Source organism: Megascapheus bottae, chromosome X (genome assembly GCF_031878675.1).
Source record: "Megascapheus bottae isolate mThoBot1 chromosome X, mThoBot2.hap1, whole genome shotgun sequence".
NCBI classification, from domain to species: Eukaryota; Metazoa; Chordata; class Mammalia; order Rodentia; family Geomyidae; genus Megascapheus; species Megascapheus bottae.
In genome coordinates, this window is record NC_143547.1 from 55,513,246 (window position 1) to 55,534,450 (window position 21,205).

The window sequence follows — 21,205 nt, forward strand, 5'->3', positions numbered from 1 at the left end:
TTTTCTAAGTCTTTCCATTTCCTAACAAATGGGGCGATGTTGTTTTTTCTGACAGCAGCATAGAATTCCATTGTGTACAAATACCACAACTTGTTGATCCACTCATCAACTGAGGGACATCTAGGTTGGTTCCATATCTTTGCTATGGTGAATAATGCTGCAATGAACATTGTTATGGTAGTGACTTTAGTATGCCCTAGATTCTGGATGGTTGGGTAAATGCCAAGTAGTGGAATTGCTGGGTCATAGGGGGATACCTGACATATTGTATATACATTTATTTATAATATTTTCAAATAGTTATGCAAAGGGTTACAGCTTATCATGTCCACTGCATCACTGATTTTGTAAATTGCATAACCATCTGAACAAATGTTTGCTGTAATTAAAGTATATAAAATCCATGTTAGTTGACTGTTGAATAGTACTAATCATATGGTATGTCTACCTTTCTCATGGGTGCTTTGTACAGAAAATTACTCAGCTATATCTCTTATTTGTAGTTATGATGCCTAGCAACAGAGAGGAAGTTATTGTTGATCAGGATAATGGACCAACCGTCAAAAAGTTCCCAAGGGATAATAAAGGTAAAATGATTTTTTCTTATTTGATATCCTTATGAAGATCAGATATAACTCAATGAACAACCCATTGATGTATATGGCGTGTAGATTCCTGTCCTGATGTAGCGAAATTCATATGGTTTAGGTATGTTCTTTTAGTAGCAAAAATGTGATACCTACCTAGAGCATTCTGTTCAGTGTCAGAAATGGCATATCAGCCTGAAATTTGTCTGTTCTTCTCCTTTGCCCTTTGATTGTATATGTATAGTATAATAAAAATGTATGATATATACAATGGAGAGCGATATTCTTTATTAACTATATTTAATATAAATTGCTGTCATCCTGGAGAGGTACTTCTGTCAACTTTGAAAAGCAATACAAACTGTATGCTAATTTGGACATTCTCTATGAAATATTAACAAGTTAATCCATCAAATATTTACCTAGTCTACAGAAAGATATTGCCTAGCCCTGGCTTGTGATGTTCTGAGGTACACAACTTCTTTTGCACAGTTTCAGTTTTATCTTTCCTATTACATTAAAATACAAAAATAATTCTAAAATATTCTTTCCAAAATGAAAACTGAGTTCCACTTTGTTTAAAAGCTAAAAAGGTGTGAGAAAAGAAATGTATTATTATAACTTATAAACTATGAATTCTTGCTACTAGTGGGCATTATTACCTAATAGACAATTTACTAGATATATCAGATTTTATATAGCTTTATCAGAGAGTTAAATTTCTATCTCTAAAATGGTTTTAACTTTTATATTTTCTATCTACTTAAAATATTTATAATATATAGAAAAAAGGATCAATGATCTGAAGAGTTAATGGAGAATTTTTTTCTTCTTTAGGCAGGACTGGCTTTCATAATTACCTAGAGAAGCATTTTAGCTGGGATTTGGAATAGTGTATGATTTTAATTTCATTGATCCATGGCTGGTTTCCTTGCCACATGTTTAGTCTTTTCTTAGCCAGACACTGAAAGGAGCACCAAGATGTAAATGCTTGATTTCATAATAATTATTAGTGTGGAAGAAGTCAGATTGCTGTACATTAAACTACCCAAACGCTTATGCAACTAATGAAATTCTAGTTATAGCTGCAGATTCTTCTATAACTAGAAACTGTTTAGAACTGAGATCTTTTTTGCCATCACATCATGATTTTTTGAAAGACAGCTTAGTAGGAAAGTAGCTTTTCTAGGAAATTCCCAGCTGTACTTGACAATATGATGCCATGGGAACTGCCAGGCCTGTAAGTCAAAATGGCATTTAAGACTGGCCTGTGGACTGCAGCTCTCAGGTATACACTGCTGTGACTTATGAAAAACCAGCTGGAATACTAGTTCTGATGTATGGTAACTGATTTTCATAAGATACTCAGTGGTGTGTATTGACATTTCTGAATCTCTTGCTGTGGAGTGGCACCATTTACCCATTTTTGTCAAATAGGATGGTCACCCATCCCAAAGAGGACATTAATAAGCAGGAGTAGCACATTATACTGCACCCAAATATAGAAAAGGTTTCTTTAATAGGTCTGCCACTTGTATTTGTATTAGTAAGATAAAATGTATTTTCCTGAAATAGATTTAGTTATTCAAAGGAAACATATTAGAAGTCTCAACATTTATTAAGCATGACAACTAAGCAGTTTATACAACTGTGGCAAACATATGTTTTCACATCTGTTTTGTGTAATATCATGATTTTAAAGATGATTTATAGCCATGGAAATTACAAAATGCCAGCTTTGCTAATATAAAAAAAATCCAGAACTAAATATTAGCTACATTCAAATCTCTGGCTAAGAAAACTAACTCCTGCCAACTGGATTACTTTCATTGGGTTGTATCTGCATTTAGAATTCATATCATTGACTTATTTTGTATTGTTGATGTGCTTAAAGTTTTACTTCTATGAACACATTATGAAATATCTAATTGTTTGAATATATTCATTGACATAATCGTAAAATAGACAAATACAGAAAGTGAGGCCAAATGGAAAATAATGTATGAAAAACTAATTTTTGTAGTCAGGAAATGGTGTCAGAATTGAGAGCCCCCAAAGAGAGAAGCTAAAGTGCCAATTACTAGTTCAGCTATGTTAATCTTTAACACATTCCTTTGGTCAAATTGGTACTCCACATGCTGCTCTGAAAATACTATCAATTTTTCTTCTTTTACTATTTTTGTTCTTATTGGATTTAAGCATCAATATTCTATCTGTTAGAATTCATTTTTTCTCATGGGAAATGGTTGGTAGTTAATTAAAATTATCATGGACATTTGCACAGTTTTTTAAATATTTTATTTTATTGTTGGGGTGATGTACAGAGGGGTTGCAGTTACATTCAATCAATTAGAGGGTACATTACTTCTTGAACATTGTTATCCCTTCCCATGTTTTTCTCCCACTTTCCATCCTCCTTCCCCCTTCCACTCATCTTGTTTTTCCTTACCTTGACATTTTCAACTACGCGAATAAACATATATACAATATAACAGGTACCAAATCAGATAAAATAATAAGAGATAAACCTTAAGGGGAAAAGAATAAAAATAATAGCTTCATATAGTACATTAAGAACAACAATCACAAAAATAAACCCCTTGTTCCCATATCCTAGAGTTCATTTCTTTTTTAATGTAAATAGTTCTTTATTCATGTTTTATTTGTATTATGTTTATTGTAATGCAGAGGGGTTACCGTTACATTCGCCAGATAATAGGTACATTACTTCTCACACAATGATACCCCTTTTCATGTTTTTGTCCCCATTTCCCTCCCCCACTCTCTCCAATAATTTTGTTTTCCCCTTTTCCCTTTCTTATTTCAAATAAACAAATATACAATATGCCCAGTATCAACGTCAGGTACTGTAACAATATGAGATTGACCAAAGAGCAACAAAAGAGAAAAGAAATAACATGTTACATTAAGAACAACAATCACACAGTATAAAACTCTTGTTTCCATATCCTAGAGATCCTTTTATTTAGCCTCATCCTATATGGCCTTATGTATCTATGTTTAGGAGAGTCCTAGATGTGTATTGATTATTACAAATGAGGGAAACCATGGAGCCTATGTTCCTTTGGGTCTGGCTTACTTAATACGATTTTTTTCCAAGACTGTCCATTTCCTTACAAATGAGGTGATGTCATTTTGCACAGTTTTAAACATGAGTTTTAACCAGTTACTCTACATGAAAATATGGGGTGTTCTGTTGAAGAAAGTTAGTATGTATGGATTTGGATAGATAAAAAATTGTAAATAAATCTGTATTTAGTCTACTATCTAACTTTATCCTTCTAAAGTTCTATCTCACTTTATCCTTTTGCTTCCCAAGCAAAATAAAGTGAAAGCATAAATATTGAAATCTAAATGTACTTTCTTTATGCCTCAGGCATTATAGATTAAAAGGTAACAGAAATGAGAAAATATTTTAAAAGCTTTATTTCTTGGCACAAACTTGTGAAAGGTAAAGATGGATTTAAAAAAAAAAAACAACGAAGAATCAAGTGATTATGAACATTCAAATGCAAATGGACAGAATAGGAGAGTTTCAAGTAGTTATTCAGAGCTCATTTTATCCATGGTAGCTGCTTATCATTCTGGACTATTCCTTAGGTAGGCAATTTAAGTTGATGGAGAACTTTATTCCCTGCTCCTCTTTGAGAATTTTGCTCACTAAACTTTGGATCAGGCAACCAGTTCTCAGATAACTGGCATAACTACATGATGCCTATTCAACGACTAAAAGATGAACTGTAAGGACTCTAAGTCATTCACACCCAGTGAGACCAAAGGAGGATACTAACGCCAGATAGAAGGTATATTACTTCACATACATTGATACTCTTTCTCATGTTTTTGTCTCAATTTCCCTTCCCCCACTCCTCCCCTCATCTTGTTTCCCCCCTTCCTTTTCCTATTTCAAACAAACAAACAAACATATATACAATATGCCAGATAACAAGGTAAGATACTGTAACAATATGAGATAACCAAGGGACAACAAAAGAGATGAGAAATAACACAGTACATTAAGAACAACAATCATATATTATATAGCTCTTGTTTTCTCTTTTCTTTTGTTGCCTTTTGGTTAATCTCATGTTACCATATCTTCAGTTTTCCCTCATGTCTCCACCCACAAATTGTATTATTCATTTTCAACAGTGTCTAGTGCATACCCCTTGAATTTGTTCACCCTTTGAATTTCCCACCATTTCTGTGCTCCCCCTTCCCTCCCTCAAACATGAAATTTTGGACAAGATGAAAAATATACAAAAACAACAAGACTATTTCTGGTATAGAAATATAGTTCACTTTTAAGAAATGACATTTCAACAAGAATATCCACAAGCTTTTGAAACTTGTATAACCAGTATTTAAATTATGAGGCACTGCAATAATTAAGAAAGAACATTCCAATGAAATTATAATTTTCTATACCAGAAATAGTTTTGAGTAAATCACACATGCATAATCAATACAGAGTGATCTATCTCCACCCTAAATACACATTTAATTTTTACTTTCTACATTATGATAACTATAGCTAACATTGCTTATCATCTTCCTGGCTGGTATACATTGTTATAAATATATTATATGCATATGTTTTTTTAAATCTTTATAAAGACTCTCTAAGGTAAGGACTTTCACTGTTCTTGTTTGCATGCAAGAAAACACACTTAGAAAGTGAAATTTCTTACCTAAAAGTAATATAGAAGAGCCATTTTTCATACAAAGATAATGGATTCATTATTACACATTATACATCACAGTGAGTTCCTCCTAACATGCCCCTAAACTATATAAAATATCAAGTCTAGGTGTTAAATAGACAAAAGCGAAGACACAAATATTTTAATAGGTAATAAGACAAAAGAGAAGGTATTAAGAATTGTATTTTAAGAGAAACAATTGTGAATGACTTTCATCATGGTTACCTGATAAAATGGATTTAACAAGTCATTATCTTGTTAGGAAGCTTAAATGGAATGATAGTTATAAAAGTGGTTTGCATCATGCAAAGTTCAATATAAAGTATTAGCCTTGGGCAAATAAAATGAACAATTCTTGCAGTTAAAATAATAGATAGAAAAAAATAATAGATAAGTGAAGATATGCTAAATATCCTTATCCATAAAACAATAACTACACTCTTCAAAATGACACTAAGGTTGTATCTCAAACCCATCTGAATGGCAGTTCTCAAGGTCATAAACAATAGCATGTGCTTGCAAGAATGTGTGGAGGAAACTGATATAATGTTGATGAGTTTGTAAATTAATGCAACCACTATGGAAATGATTATGAAGTTTCCTTGAAACACTAAGAATTAGCCACCCTTTATTTCTTCCAAAATAACATAACTCAATATACTTAATGTATCTGGATTCAAAATAGAGAAACAGTGGAATCAGCTGAGGTGTCCAGTAACCTATGGATGGATAAAAAAAAACAGGGAGGCTAGGGCCATGTCTCAAATGGTTGGATAACTGCTTATCAAGCAAGAGGCTCTAAGACCAAACTCCTATACTACTAAAATAAAAATACATTTCTTGTATACCAAGGAGTATTCATCAACCATAAAGAAAAATATATATTGTTGGATTTGAAGCACAAGAGACAGAAATGAATATTATCTTAACTGAAATAAGTTAGACTCAAAGACAAGTATATGCTTTCTGTGGAGAGACTAGTAAAATGCAATGTGAAAGTCATAGGTAAACTATTAGAGAAGAGGAAGGGGATCAGATGTGTAGGGGATGGTAAGGCTCATTTACAATATTTGTAAAAATTATGCTAAAGTAAACTCACAGCAATATTCTTTGCCTTGTATTTAGCATGATGTCATAAAAACACTTTTTTCGTCTGTTGTAATATGCACATTTATACTTAAAATGAAAGTATTTGAAACTTTACTCACATTCTAGGGAAACAATTTTTACACTTGATCCAAAGTATTTTTTGTTTCCTAATATGTAAAATATGTGCTTAATTATGTGATATATACCACATATTCAGACCAAGGGGTCTGTTTGAATTCAGCCTTATTTCCTTATATTTTTTTTCTGAGACACTTGTAAATCTTAAGAACATTTTGACTATAATGTCTTTTACCAATACTGGTTTAGTTTTAAAACTTCTACCTTCTGTCTATGACATGTATCCATCTAAATTTGCCACCTTTCTTTCGGGTTATTATTGTTTTTATATTTGAAAGTTAAGCTTCACCCACTCTACATTTTCTCAGAAGTCTTCTGTATAAATTATTTCTTTCTTGGACATATTATCTATGTTCATGCTTTTAACTTTTACTTCTATATAGATAATTCTCAAATTGTATATTTTTATGATAAACTCATCTTTTTCTCTTAATTTTATACTTTGGTAATTTTATCCTGGCATTATAAATTTTAAAACACTAGCATGCTGAAAAATGCTTATCTCAAAAACCAAAAGAATATCAACGCTTTTTTATCATGTGCTATAAAATTTCTACCATGACCAATTTCAAGATAATAGCATGGTGTCACAAAAAAGACATGAGAGAAGACGCTAAGAGCTCTCTCAAGTTAATGTGAGATTTCCCGTAAGCCACATACATTCCCATTCTCTCTCTCTAATCTTAGCTTTTCTGCCTGATCTAATCTGGATTTAAAACTATTGAATGAACTGGGTGCCAGTGTCTCATACCTTTAATCCTAGCTATTCAAAAGGCTGAGCTGTGAAGATCATGGTTTGAAGCCAGCCTGGACAGGAAAGTCCATGAGACTTTTACCTATGTCATGGAGTAGCAAAAATAATTTTCCTAAAGCTGTCATATATATTCAGAAGAACAAGTTTTTTAATCTTGTGTAGACATGACCTAAAGCCTATGAATCAATGCAGTAAGCACTTGTAACAATTAATTTAGCATTGGATATTTACTTGACAACAGAATTTTACTATTATAGAAAAATCCATATCACTGAGGCTTGAACACAGAAATCCAACACAGGAATGTATTGGATTCACTTATGAGCTGGGTGATACATGAATGGAGGAGTTATTTCATTGGCTAGAACATCTGACATGGTATTTCCTGCAATGCTTTTATTTGTATTTTATTTTTGGCATTGTTTAAACATGTTTCTTTGTTTTACATATATTTCAAACAAATTATCACAAAGAAAACTCTCTAAAATACTCAAATAATATTTGCATTTTCCTAGAATGTAGCATGAAAAGAGCGTGTCTGCTAGAAATATGGGTATGTGGGTACTTTAAGAACCTATTTGCGTAAATAATTAGAGTGCAGGCTCTTAGACATGTCTCTTTCTGATAATATTAACTGAATTATAGAGTAATGTACTGATGTCAGCTCTTAATTTGACCTTTTCTGCCATTTGCCACTCTGTGAATTCTCTTTGGCAAATTCCAATCTCTGACAATCTCAGTAGTACAAGTTATTTTTACCTGCATTGAATTACTTAAGCAATCAGAAAGTGCATATAAAATGGTAAATAGGTGAGTTCTGTTCAAAGAATGAGCTGAGAAAATTAGGGTCCAGAAAGGTTAAGGAATTTGTCCACTTTAACAGAGCCATTAAAAATAACATGAAGATCTTAATGGAGGTAAGATTCATTTAGCACACTCCCTGAGCATCTTTGTAAAATATGTTTCCCACAGCAAGCCTGCTATATTTGTATTATTAGAAAGAATTCATTCATTAGTGATGAAAAAATTGTAGGAATTCAATAATAGAAGCAACATTAGTGGTAAATATTTTTCCTTAGAAATCTTATAAAGATGTGACGAAAGCACTACTTAGGGAAGGTAAATCTAGTAGTCGTTTGTGTAAATGGTCCAAATAGATTGAGATTTGAAAGCCTTTTTCCAGTTTAAGCAAATCAATGACAACAATATCGTCATATATTCCACAATCAAAAGGATTCATTGCTTTAAGTTGTTACCTGTGTCAAATTTTCCCTCTATTGGCATCTTCCCTTTATATAGAGAGTAAAGAATTGGTTCTACATCATAAAATATATTTTTGTAGATTAATGTATGGAATGATATTTCTAAGTTACAAATAATCCATAATTTAAAGGCAGACTTAAAAATGAATTCTCTCATCATGTTTAAGATTTCAAAAGGGATGAACACACATGCATCTCAAGAAATAGCTATATAAATATCTCAATGAATCTAACAAAACATATTTTAAAAGACTTTGGTTATTAGAAAGGGACTAATAAAGAATAACATAGACTAAGCAAATTTGATTAAAGTACATTTCATCAAAGTTGAAACTTCTTTGCACAGTTAGCTTATGGTGTTATTTTTTTTAAAGATTTAAACAAAAGCAAGGTAAGTCAGCAGTGATACTCACTAGACACTACATTGGAAGTGAACTGTACTGCTTGGGAGAGAGGAGGGTCCTGAAAAATGAGGTGACATTGTTCACAAAGAAATGTATTCATTACCTTGCTTATGTATCTGTATGTCATCTTTACAATAAATAAAAGCTTTAAAAGAATTTAGAAGATCCTTAAATGAAAAACAAAACAAGAAAAATAAAGTTATATTCAGCATATTTTCTAAATAAATATTTGTGTGTAAGTATGTAATTTTTTCAGGTTCCTTCTAGATTAAAGTAGTGCTTTTCAAATTCTGAGCTTTTCAAATTGTTTCTTCTTATATGGAAAAATAAACATTCATTCACCACAATTTAAAAAAGAGTTTGCTTGAGGCTTTTGGAAAAATATTCATATTGCAAATGGTTCAATGGCTTTTGATATAAATAGATTTGAACAATAGTCCATAAATGTGACTTACATTATTTTTAATATTTTCTAACTAATGGTTAGGAAAATGTATATTATTAGTGCTTTGAGATGAGCTGGAACATTGTAATAAAGTTTTATGAGTATATTTCAAATTCTAGAAGCCTGTACCTGCAGTCAAATACTCATTCTGGAATCAAAGACGTTTTCATAGTTTTGATAATGTTAAAGGAGGCGTAATGTCATTTCACCTGAAAGGTCATATTTATGATCTTAATGACAAGATGCTCTTATTGACTTTGACATCCAAACAAAGTCTGTGAGATTCTCCTGGTCCTCCAATGGTACAAAAATATAATTGCACTGACCCTTTCATATGCCCTCATTTTCTATGGAAAATATTCATTGAAGTCATGAGAATTGCCAAGCACGCATATTCATTGAAATACATTTGTTAGTGAATAAATATGAACCCAGTGCTCATTGCTTTTCTTATCTTTCTTTCTTTTCATTTTTTTGTTCAGACGGAGGTAGGCATACATACTCATGTGTATAGTAATTACTGTGCAAGTTTTCCTTAGCTCTAAGAAACTAAAGAGCCTAATCCAGCATACTAAATTCAAAACTTTAAAGGACACTTAAACAACAGGTCCTTACCTTCAGAACATATTTTGAAGAATCTTAGAGGGCTCTTTGCTAATTTGACTTACTGTAGTGGCAAACAATGTAGTTAAGTTATCTGTATTGCCCACACCAAATAAGGTCATGTTTACTAGTGAATTGTAAACATGAAGTAAATTCTGCCTTTCCATCTTGCCCAATTCTCATCTTTAATCAGTACATCAGTGTAAATGTTATAAGTTCATCCGTTCTTTATTCAGAGATGGCCAGAGTTGTGTCTCACCTGAAAATTTCTATCAGATGACAATATCAAACTCCGGACCATTGCTATATTCACTACTTTTCAAAACAAACTAATACATTTGATTATGTTTTAACTATAATAAAGCAATCAATTCAGCATTTTCATTTTAGATCCCGAATTACCTGTAATACATCTAGAAATTATGTTTTCTATTGGCAAAGGAGATGCTAAATTTTCTACAATTTTGTTTGCTTTGAAAAAAAAGACTTTGAAGTTGATATTCATGCTAAAGTATAAAAGTGTTTAAGTGAAAAGATAATGTTAACTCAGCAGTATCATTGCTTTGATGTTTGTTTAAAGTCTTACAAAACTAGATTGGTATTTGATTGACAACCTTGTCAAAGAGTGAATGAAGACTGACACCCTAATACTGAAAATGCAGAGTTTACAAAACTGGAAACACAAGTTTTCTCATGACACTGCTCCTTTTGTGGAAGAAAGCATTTTACATTGTTTTCAAATAAATGTATATATTGTTAGATACAGTAAAACAAAAGGATTTTTACTCTCAAATTCTTGAAAGCTTTTGCCTGTTTACACACAAATAATCCTATTGTCTATTCTTTTTCTGAATACAACTTTACTTGTTGGTGTAAAATATGGTGCCTTAAGCAACATATAATTAAGAGACTGGAATTATGAGCCCAGACACTTGAATCAGACAAAAAAGGGTTTACTTCTGATTTTGGCTGTGGTTTGAACAAGTGTCTTAAACCTATCAAAGTGTATTTCCTCAGCTAGAAAGTTGGGAAAATAATAGTAACTATTTTATGCTATTGAGATTAGGATTGATATAAACAGTGTAAATTGCTTAACCCCAAAATAGGTAACCATTCCTGTTACTATTGTTGTTGGGGTTTTTTTTTGCCAGTCTGGGCTTGAACTTAGGGCCTGAGCACTGTCCTTGGACTTTATCAAGGCTACAGCTCTACCACTTGAGCCTCAGCACCACTTCCAGCTGTTTTCTATGTATGTGGTACAAATGAATCAAACCAGGGTCTTTATGCATGCTAGGCAAGCACTCTACCACCAGGCCAAACTCCTGGCTTACTATTGTTCTTAAATAATATTATGCTCCCCAACACAAACACAAATGCCTGGAGACAGAATTCATCTAAAAAAAACACAATTTGTTTTAGAACATTTAATTCTCCTAAGATGTAGCTAGAAATCAATCCCACATACTTCTGCTAAATTTACAAATCAATTTTTTGCTTGTTAGTCACTCTGTATTATTAAGAAGATATTCAGAGGTTACAATTCCCTAAGTCAGGTTATACATACAGTGTGTGTCTTGATCATTATTTTCTACTTCTTCTTTCTCATACCTACCTTCAAATTATATCGTTCAGGAGGAATTGGGGAGAGGGAGGGAAAGTGGGAGAAAAACGGAGGGGGTAACAATGTTCAACAAGAAATATACTCACTATCTTACATATGTAACTATAACCATTCTGTATATAGTCTTTACAGTAAGTTAAATTGAATTCAAAAACAAAAACATTACATGATTCAATTCTTACATCGAATATAGTAACTGCAATTGCTCACCCTTCCTCCTTCTCTTCACATCCCCTCTCAAGAAAAAAATGTTTCTATGTGTCTTAATTTATTCTTATAGAAATGCTTATTTCATATAAACATAATGCAAAGTATCCATGAGTTTTCATTATATATAAATGAGAAAATTAAGAAATCTTGGAAACTGATAAATCCTTTGTAATGAACATTTTTCTCTTTATCTGGGAATAGCAAAAATGGAGTGTCTCTATTTCTATACTTATATACATTAGGAATGACAGACAAAAAAGATACACTGTAAGAGTTGTTATTCTTTTTTAATTGTCAGAAATATGGCAATGTGTCTTTCTACTCCCATTGTATGTGATTAGTGTTTTGAAATGGCTTCAATAAACACTCATTGTGAAGTGAAACCTTAAGGTGAATTGCCTTTAGGGAGTCACAACATGACTGGTAAAAGACATTTATAGACTTCCTAAAGCCCTGGAGAACATATTTTCTTGTCTGCTATAGAATTTAGTTATATATGCATATATATATGCTTGAATATAAAGAAAATATACTGTTAGCTTACAGACATTGGGCATATGATCAGTTGCTTCTGCAAAAGTATGTGAGCCACACAGCTCAGACTCATGCTTTCCAGGAACTACATCTTTCACTGAGAAAACCCAAATTTCCTCCACAAATCCAACCTTAAATTATTTATAATAACTACTCTTCCTTCTAATACACAAACCTAGTGAAATTGTGGTCAGCTAAATTGACCTCCAATTTGTGAACTAGTAGAACAAACTCAGTGCTCTAAAAATAAGATCTATGTCTTTATTGGCAACTTAGTGGAACTCACAGTTTTTATCCTATACTTTTGTACAAGTACGAATGCCTGGGAAACAAAAATACTTAGACATTAGCTATCATTTATGAAATTTGCAGAATAACAAATACATATTACTGTAAATACATTTTACTGTAAAAATATCAATCTTAAAGGAAATATTCTAATGGAATAGGCAGCCGAAATGAGCCAATGTAATACAGCAATATTCATAAAACAATATGTTAGAAATGAACTTTACAATTTAGGAGGGGGTGGGAGGAGAAACAGTGGGAGAAAAACATGGGAAAGAGTAGCAATGTCCAAGAAATAATGTACTTACTACCTGACAAATGTAATTGTAACCCCTCCATACATCATCCTGACAATAAAATAAAGATAAAAATAAAAATAAATTTATCTGTATATGATCCATATTGTTTATCCTTGTTTAACTGAAACATAATTTTGAACAAGTACATTATGTTAGAAAAAAGCTGCTATTTTCTTTCCAAAGTCTTTTCAGTACCATCTCATGATTTTAGTATATTGGCATGTTTATAATTGAATTTTTACCTTGAAATTGTAATATAAGTATACCAATAGTGAATACAACCCCAAGACTAATTTTTCTATATTTATACTCATCTGTTTTCACATTTCAACACCTTCTCATAATAACCCATTGATGGATATTGAAAAACAATGAAATTAATTGGACTTAAAAACTCATAATCACCACCATTAGCTGCATGTCATCACCAAATTTGTGAGCTTTTTGACATTGTAAGCTTTAGTGATTTTTTTCTCATTCTGATAATACTCATTAAAATTTTTTGTTACTTATTGCAATTTCTCATCATTGTAAAAATGATTAAAGTACACATTTAGAAATTAAATAAATAAATTCTGCAAGCAAATAATCCCATAGCATTTACTTAAAATTCAAATTTAGAAAGCTATTAATTTCCTCCGTAAGAGTTGTACTTGCAAATGAATATAATTCCTATGTAAACAACAGCTTAAATGTCTTCATGGTGTTTTGAGCTCAGAATATTCCCTTTAAAAGAGATGTTATGCCCTCCTTTAAAACATGAGCCCTCATTTATTGTTTCCTTTCATCTGTTGAAATAATTACTTTTTCTTTTGCCTTCAATAGTTTGTTCTGGTCATTAACATTAATGTAAAATTAAGTTTGAAAGGTGCTTTTAATGTTCAGATAGACTGCAGTGCACATTTGGCTGTTAAAATCAACCTACTTAAGGCTGAACTAATGTTTAACACTCACAGTTATTTGAAGTAGTTCGGTGCCCAGTTTAATGGTGCTGCCAAGGAAAATGATCATATTACTTGCTATTATATAGGTTGGGGGATTGTAATTTTAGCAATAAAGACAATCAATGGCATTTCTTAATGCAGTTGCTCAACTATTTTACACCGTACTTTCAGACTAACAAGCTACAACACGTTTTTCCAGGGGAAGTGGGATGCATTTGCCTTTTTCTCTTTTCCGGAAGTTCATTGAGAAAAGCAACAACATTCATGACACTATTTTAAAAGGGCATGCATATGCTGATAGGCACCCAAATAGCCAATTCATGTGTGTCTGCTGAGTATAGAGATATGTGACCATTTTGTTCTTTTAATTTCCTTTGAACCTTTTTAAAATCATCTTATTATGTATTAATACCATACAGAAAATCAGTTGAGAAAACAGAATTAAATAATAATTGTGAATGTGCCATATTTATAAAGAAGCTTTCTGGGTGTTAAAGGAATCGAAAGTGCCTCTTCTCCTTGTAACCTATAATAGGTTTAGAAATAGTAAGAGTAACAGAAAAGAGAATGTCATATGGTAGGAAAGGTTTACTATGAAAATGACTGGTACAAGGGCAAGGAAGTTTGTCTTTGTGGTAGGGTGCTTGCCTAGCATGCATGAAGACCCTGGTTTATTCCTCAATACATAGAAAAGTTGAAAGTGATGCTGTGGCTAAAGTGGTAAAGCACTAGCCTTGAGGAAAGCCTAAGGACAGTGCTCAAGCCCTGAGTTCAGTCCCCCAGGACTGACAGAAAAGAAAGAAAATAGAAAGAAAGAAAGAAAGAAAGAAAGAAAGAAAGAAAGAAAGAAAGAAAGAAAGAAAGAAAGAAAGAAAGGAAGGAAGGAAGGAAGGAAGAAAGAAAATAACTGGTACAAGCTATCAATGTGTGAGTGTATTATGAATGGATTATGTAGTTTTGAAAGGCATTGTGAAAGATGGAGGACTCGAGCTGCGTATTGAAGAGTAAGAATGTTTTGGTTAAATATACTAAAGCCATGAGTTGTTTTAGGTAACAACAGTAAATGCATACAAGATTAAATGTTGGCCTGCAATCCTAGTTACTCAGGAGGCTGAGATCTGAGGATCGTGGTTCAAAACCAACCTGAGGGAGTGTAAACTCATTCAACCACTCTGGAAAGCAGTATGGATTTTCCTCAAAAGATTAAACATAGAACTCCCTCATGACCCAGCAATCCCACTCCTTGGCATTTACCCAAATATCCACAACAAAATAGCATACTAAAGCTACTAGCACAACGATGTTCACTGCAGCATTATATATCATAGCCAAAATATGGAACTAACCCAGATGTCCCTCAGTAGATGAATGGACAAAGAAGATTTAGTACTTATACACAATGGAATTCTATGCTGCCATCAGAAAAAAATGACATCACCCCCTTTGTAAGGAAATGGAAGGACTTGGAAAAAATCATACTAAGTGAAGTAAGCCAGACCCAAAGGAATATAGGCTCCATGGCTTTTTTCATTAGTATACATCTAGGATTCTCCTAGCAGAGGATCACAAAACCTCGAAACCTATGTACATATAGTCATATAGGATGAGACTAAATGAAATGAACTCTAGGATATGGAAACATGAGGTTTATCTTTGTGATTGTGGTTCTTTTCTGCTAGTTCTGGGGCTTGAACTCAGGGCTTGAGCACTGTCCTTGGGCTTTCTCAAATCTAGTGCTCTACCACTTGAGCCATAGCATCACTTCCAGCTTTTTTCTATGTATGTAATACCTAGGAATCGAACCCAGGTCTTTGTGTATGCTAGGCAAGCACTCTAGGACTAGGCCAAACTCCCAGCCTGTGATTGTTGTTCTTAATGTACTATGTAAAGTGATTTTTTCCACTTATGCTTAATCTCATGTGGCTACTATATCTGACTTTATTTCCTGATATACTGTATATACACTTATTTCTTTGTTTGAAATAGGGAAGGTAAGTAGGAAAACAAGATGATTGGGAGGAGGTGGAGAGAGGGAAATGGGGACAAGAACATAAGAAGGGGTATCGAGATACAAGAAGTAATGTACACATTACCTGATGAATGCAACTGCAGCCACTGAATTCATAATCCCGATAAAATATTATAAAAAGAAAAAAAAGTAAGGATTATCAAATAAAGACATGAAAGTCTCCAATCTCCCACAAAAAAGCCAACCTAAGAAGGGAAGTGTATTAGACACTTACTTCCAATTAGATACTGTAAAACCAGAAGGGCTGCTTTAGTTCAAAGTGATAGATCACTAGCTTTTAGCAAAAAGAGCTAGAACGAAGGAAGGAAGGAAGGAAGGAAAAGAAAGAAAATTTGCTCATTTCATACTGTTACTAAATAGCTAAGAAGGGTGGAAAGTTAATAGCTCTATTCTTCTTCTAAACTCTTACATCCAAAGTGGTTTTTGTTGTATCATACTTCAGTTTTATCATGTATTTGCATATGTCTCTGTATTTTCATGTTTATATTTTAAGTATAACACCCACATATGAGAAAAAATATGTTTCTTTTATCTTTCTCATCCTACCTATTTCAAAAATATTTTTAAAATATGATTCATAATTTTCAAAGTTTTAATAAGCATCTATCTTTGTCCAGTTGTGGCTCTAAGGATTTAAAATATTAATTAGTTTACAATTAAATCACTTTATGAAATTGGTTCTATTTACAAACTTAGAAATATAAGAGTGAAGCATACAGAGAAAATTTTGAGATCGCTCAGTTAGTGATGAACCCTTAAATTTGAACTTAGGCTTTCTGATCTCCAGCCTGCATGTTTCATGACTATAATATGCTTCCTGCCTATTCATTTGGCTGATGAACTAGATGTGGCAGATCAAGAACATCACAGTCTTTTCACAAAGCCACAGAATGATTATATCCTTTGTTTAGGTTGCTGTCACAAGAATAACATTAACAAGTTGACTTCACAGACATTATTAACAGTAAATATAGCCTGGGAAGCCCAAGACCAAGACTTCAACAAATTCTGAGTTCGTGAGGGACTTTCTGCAGATTCCTCACATGGAAGGAGAGAGGGCAAATATATATCCAAGTCGGTTTATCGTTTGGTTCAATTATAAAAAATAGCCATCCGGGGCCGGGAGTTTGGCCTAGTGGTTAAAGTGCTTTCCTAGCATGCATGAAGACCCTGGTTTGATTCCTCGGTACCACATAAATAGAAAAAAGCTGGAAGTGGTTCTGAGGCTCAAATGGTAAAGCTCTAGCCTTGAGAAAGTCCAAGGACAGTGCTCAGGCCCTGAGCTCAAGCGCAGGACTGGCAAAAAAATAGCCATCCATCTTTGATGGAGATTCTAGTCCTATATTTTCATCAGAAAAATGTATCTCGCTTAGAAGATTCTCAATGGCCAGATGACCTTGACATATAGTAATATTTGCTTCTCTTTCAAAGCTGGATAATACACCACTATATATATATATATATATATATATATATACCTTTCCATTTTTCTTTTTTCTTTCCATATAGAGTCATTAGTGCTATAAAATATCTTACATTATAAATTTGGGTAACTGTAAAACAAAAAGAAAATAATTATGTACCAATGACTCCACATTGATATATAGTCACAATGAGGATTAACACATCAACCTATGAATTTAGGAGAGTGTAGATGTGTCAGCAGTAGCATAGCATACATTATAAGATTATATATATATATATATAAGATTATATATATATATATGGGAAGTTCTCATTAACAGTGAACAAATGAATGTTCTTTGACTTTGTCTTTTACTGTAGAAAACCAATCTAGGATTACATATATTTAAGCATACTTTCAAACCTACCTGCCCTTGTACATCCAAAATCGTTCCTCGAAAAGAGAGTTGTTACTTGCTCCAAGGAGTAAACATTACTGATTTTGAGAATTAAAGTTTCATTTCCTGCCATTAAAAAAACTGTAGTTTGTGTGTCCTGTGGTGTCTTTTATCCTTAAAGGTCAGTATTTGTTAGATAGGCAGAAGATGGAGGCAGTTCAGGGTGAGTCTTTCTGAGCTCTCGCCAAGATACCAGTTTTAACATCATAGCAGAAAATTTATAGCTAAAGATGGATTCTAAGTAAGCTTTAGCACCATAGAGATCTCAGTTAGAGAGGAAAACATCAGGCAGCCTGGTGAAGAAGAAAATTTGGAGCCCACAGCATTGGTGGCCACCAGCCGCTCTCCAAACAAGCAGCAGCGGAAACAAAGCCTCGGAATCTGTTCATACAGCACTTCTCGGCAGTGCAGAGCCTGACCTAGCCGTGAGCCCATCACCTATCTGTGGGGTGGACCTGACACCTTCATGAACCCAGACAACCAAGTGCAGCCCCTCCCCCACCAGCCAGCAGCAGCTCATTTTGACTACTGGCAAAGACCCTGCCATACCAACTGGAGCCTGAGAAGTGGTGCTGGCAGAGCCATCTTTCAAAAGGGCAAAGGTTTTTCCTAGAGTCAGCTTAGCTGGACATCCACTTTCCTGACTAGCGGAGGTGGTTCCTCCAGAGCGGGGCTGCTCTCCTGGTAAACAAAGCCGGAGACAGCTGCACTCCAGGCTCTCTGCTGATCTTGGCTAAAGCTCAAGCTACCGAAAATAGTCCAAACTGATGAGAAAAACTGCAAAGCCAAATCACAGTAGAAAAAGCCTTCTTAAAGTGTTTGGATCCCAAATTTAGTGGAGACACAAGTTCACCCCTCCCAAAGAAAAATACTGAAGAATTCCTTTTCTTTAACCATAGTTTTTGAACATTTTATAACTTTTTTTCATTTGCAATTTTATTTGTTCTTTTTTTTCTATTTTATTTCCATCCTCTTTTTCCCTCTTTTTAAAAAAATATGTGTGTATATGTGTATATATATGTATATATATATATATTGTTTATTTTTCTTTTTCTTCTTTCTTTTCTCTTTCCTTTTGTCATTGTGGTCATTCCTAGAAACCTACTGACAGCATTGTGTACAGACTTGTTACAAATTATATTTTTATTTATACAATACCCTGCTTTTTAACCTGTCTGTTCTTAACCTTAGTATTTCTTGTTTAAGAACTCACAATTGTGAGGTATCCATTTATTTTATTTTATTTTTCCATATATTTTTATTGTACTTAATAGAAGGGTTACATTATATACACCAGATGGAGGGTGCATTACTTCTCATACATTGATACCCTTTCTCATGTCTTGGTCCCTATTTCCCTCCCCTCTGTACCTGCCCCTCATCTTGTTTTCCCCCTTCCCTATACAATTTCAAATAACCAAATACACATACGTAAAATATATCAGATAACAAGGTGAAATACTGTAACAATACAAGGTGACCAAGGCACAGCAAAAGAGATGAGAGGTAACATAGTACATTATGCTATATGGCTTAATTTTTATATCCTGGAGGTCCTTTCATTGAGTATCATACTATATGGCCTTATGTATCTAGGTTTAGTTCTAATGTAAATCTCTACTAGGAGAGCCCAAGGTTTCTACTGATTATGACAAATGAGGGAAAACATTGAGCCTATGTTCCTTTGAGTCTGGCTTACTTCACTTAATATGATTTTTTCTAAGTCTTTCCATTTTTTTACAAATGAGGTGATGTCATTCTTTCTGACAGCAGCATAGAATTCCATTGTGTATAAATACCACATCTTGTTGAATCTGCTCATCAACTGAGGGGAATCCCCTTTTATTTTTTATCATTAATTTCTCCCATATGTACTTTCCTCTTTTCTTTATATATTATTTTTTCCTCTTTTTATTTTATCTTATTTTTTCTAAATTTTTATTCAATTATTTTCCCTTTGTATCAGTTATCCTACCTCTATCCCTTCCCTTCATTAGTATATTATTCTTACACTACTACATTACTCTTTTCTTCTCTCCCCTCTTGTCTTTCAAACTATTTTTCTATCTCTTGTACTTTGTTCCTTCTTCAATTTTTGTAGTACATGGATCTACAGTTGATTGTTGTTGACCAAGACTATATATATATATATATATATATACATACATATATATATATATGTGTGTGTGTGTACATGTGTGTGTTCAATTATACTATAGGTCCAGAGTGACTTAAATATCATACAGATAAGATTGTGGGTTTTGGGGTCATAAAACAGTATTCCGTGGTGGTGTTAGATTTGCCTGAAGTGCACAAAAAGGGAGAGAGAGTGATAAGACCAATCTAAAATTGTGAACTTCTATTGTCTGGCCAGCTAAAGTGCTCTAGGTTGGTTATATCTTTAAACTGTAATCATGTGTGGTATCAGTCTTGCTCCCATTTTCAAATGGGCAGAATAAGAAACTCAAGAAAATGGCAAATCAAGGAATAACATCTCCCACCCAATATAAACAGGCAATAGAGCAGTCAATGGCAAACCTAGAGGACAGTCCTTTAAATGCTTTACAAATGCAATTTGTAAACATGATTAATGAAAAGTATGAAAACATACAGAAAAATATCCATGAACCAGAGGAAGCCAAATGTAAATGTGAGGAAGCCATAAGGTAGGATAAATGTCATGTGAGGAAGCCATAAAGAAGGATATACATGAACATGAGGAAGCCATATGTAAATGTGAGGAAGCCATAAAGAATCACCCGCCTACCTATATGCCAACAGCGAGAGGACTGAGGCAACAATCAGGAAAGCAATTCCTTTTGCAATAGTGTCAAAGAAAATAAAGTACCTAGGAATTAACTTAACTAAGAATGTAAAGGAACTTTATGATGAAAACTTTAAAATCCTGAAAAAGGAAATTAAAGCAGAAATGCAGAACTGAGGAAATGGAAAAACCTCCCATGCTCCTGGAATGAAAGAATTAACATCGTGAAAATGGCAATCCTGCCAAGGGCTATCTACAAATTCAATGCAATATTTGTGAAGTAATATACTTTCTATGTGGGGAATATAATGCAGCCCTTTGATTATTTACAATAAAAATTTCTTGGAAAAATAAACACAAAAATTCACATTTGGATGAAAATTTATGAAACTATAGACAGATAATTAAAGTACATAAACATTCAGGTTAATAATCTTTATACCTTTTAAAGAGCTTAAACAAATATATGTGTGATTATTTTTTTGTCTCCCTCTAAACAAAAATGGCATATTTGAATGGGTTACTTAGAAATTTTTCAGTTTTCATTCCAGGAATAAATAGCTTGTCAAATCCACTTTCTGCTTGTCAGCCCTGCCACATTCCTTTGAGTAGCCAGACACTAACTTCAATGACAATAATGTCTATTTT

The 21,205-nt window shown here is 33.2% G+C and overlaps 1 protein-coding gene across 1 annotated transcript in view; it reads left to right on the forward strand.

The window, feature by feature from the left end:
- Positions 1–21,205, forward strand: part of Dach2 (dachshund family transcription factor 2) — a 477,574-nt gene that overhangs the window by 429,895 nt on the left and 26,474 nt on the right. The window contains exon 8 of the mRNA XM_090327134.1: positions 504–587. Within this exon, the coding sequence (XP_090183260.1) occupies positions 504–587 (84 nt within the window). The remainder of the gene's footprint in view (positions 1–503; positions 588–21,205) is intronic.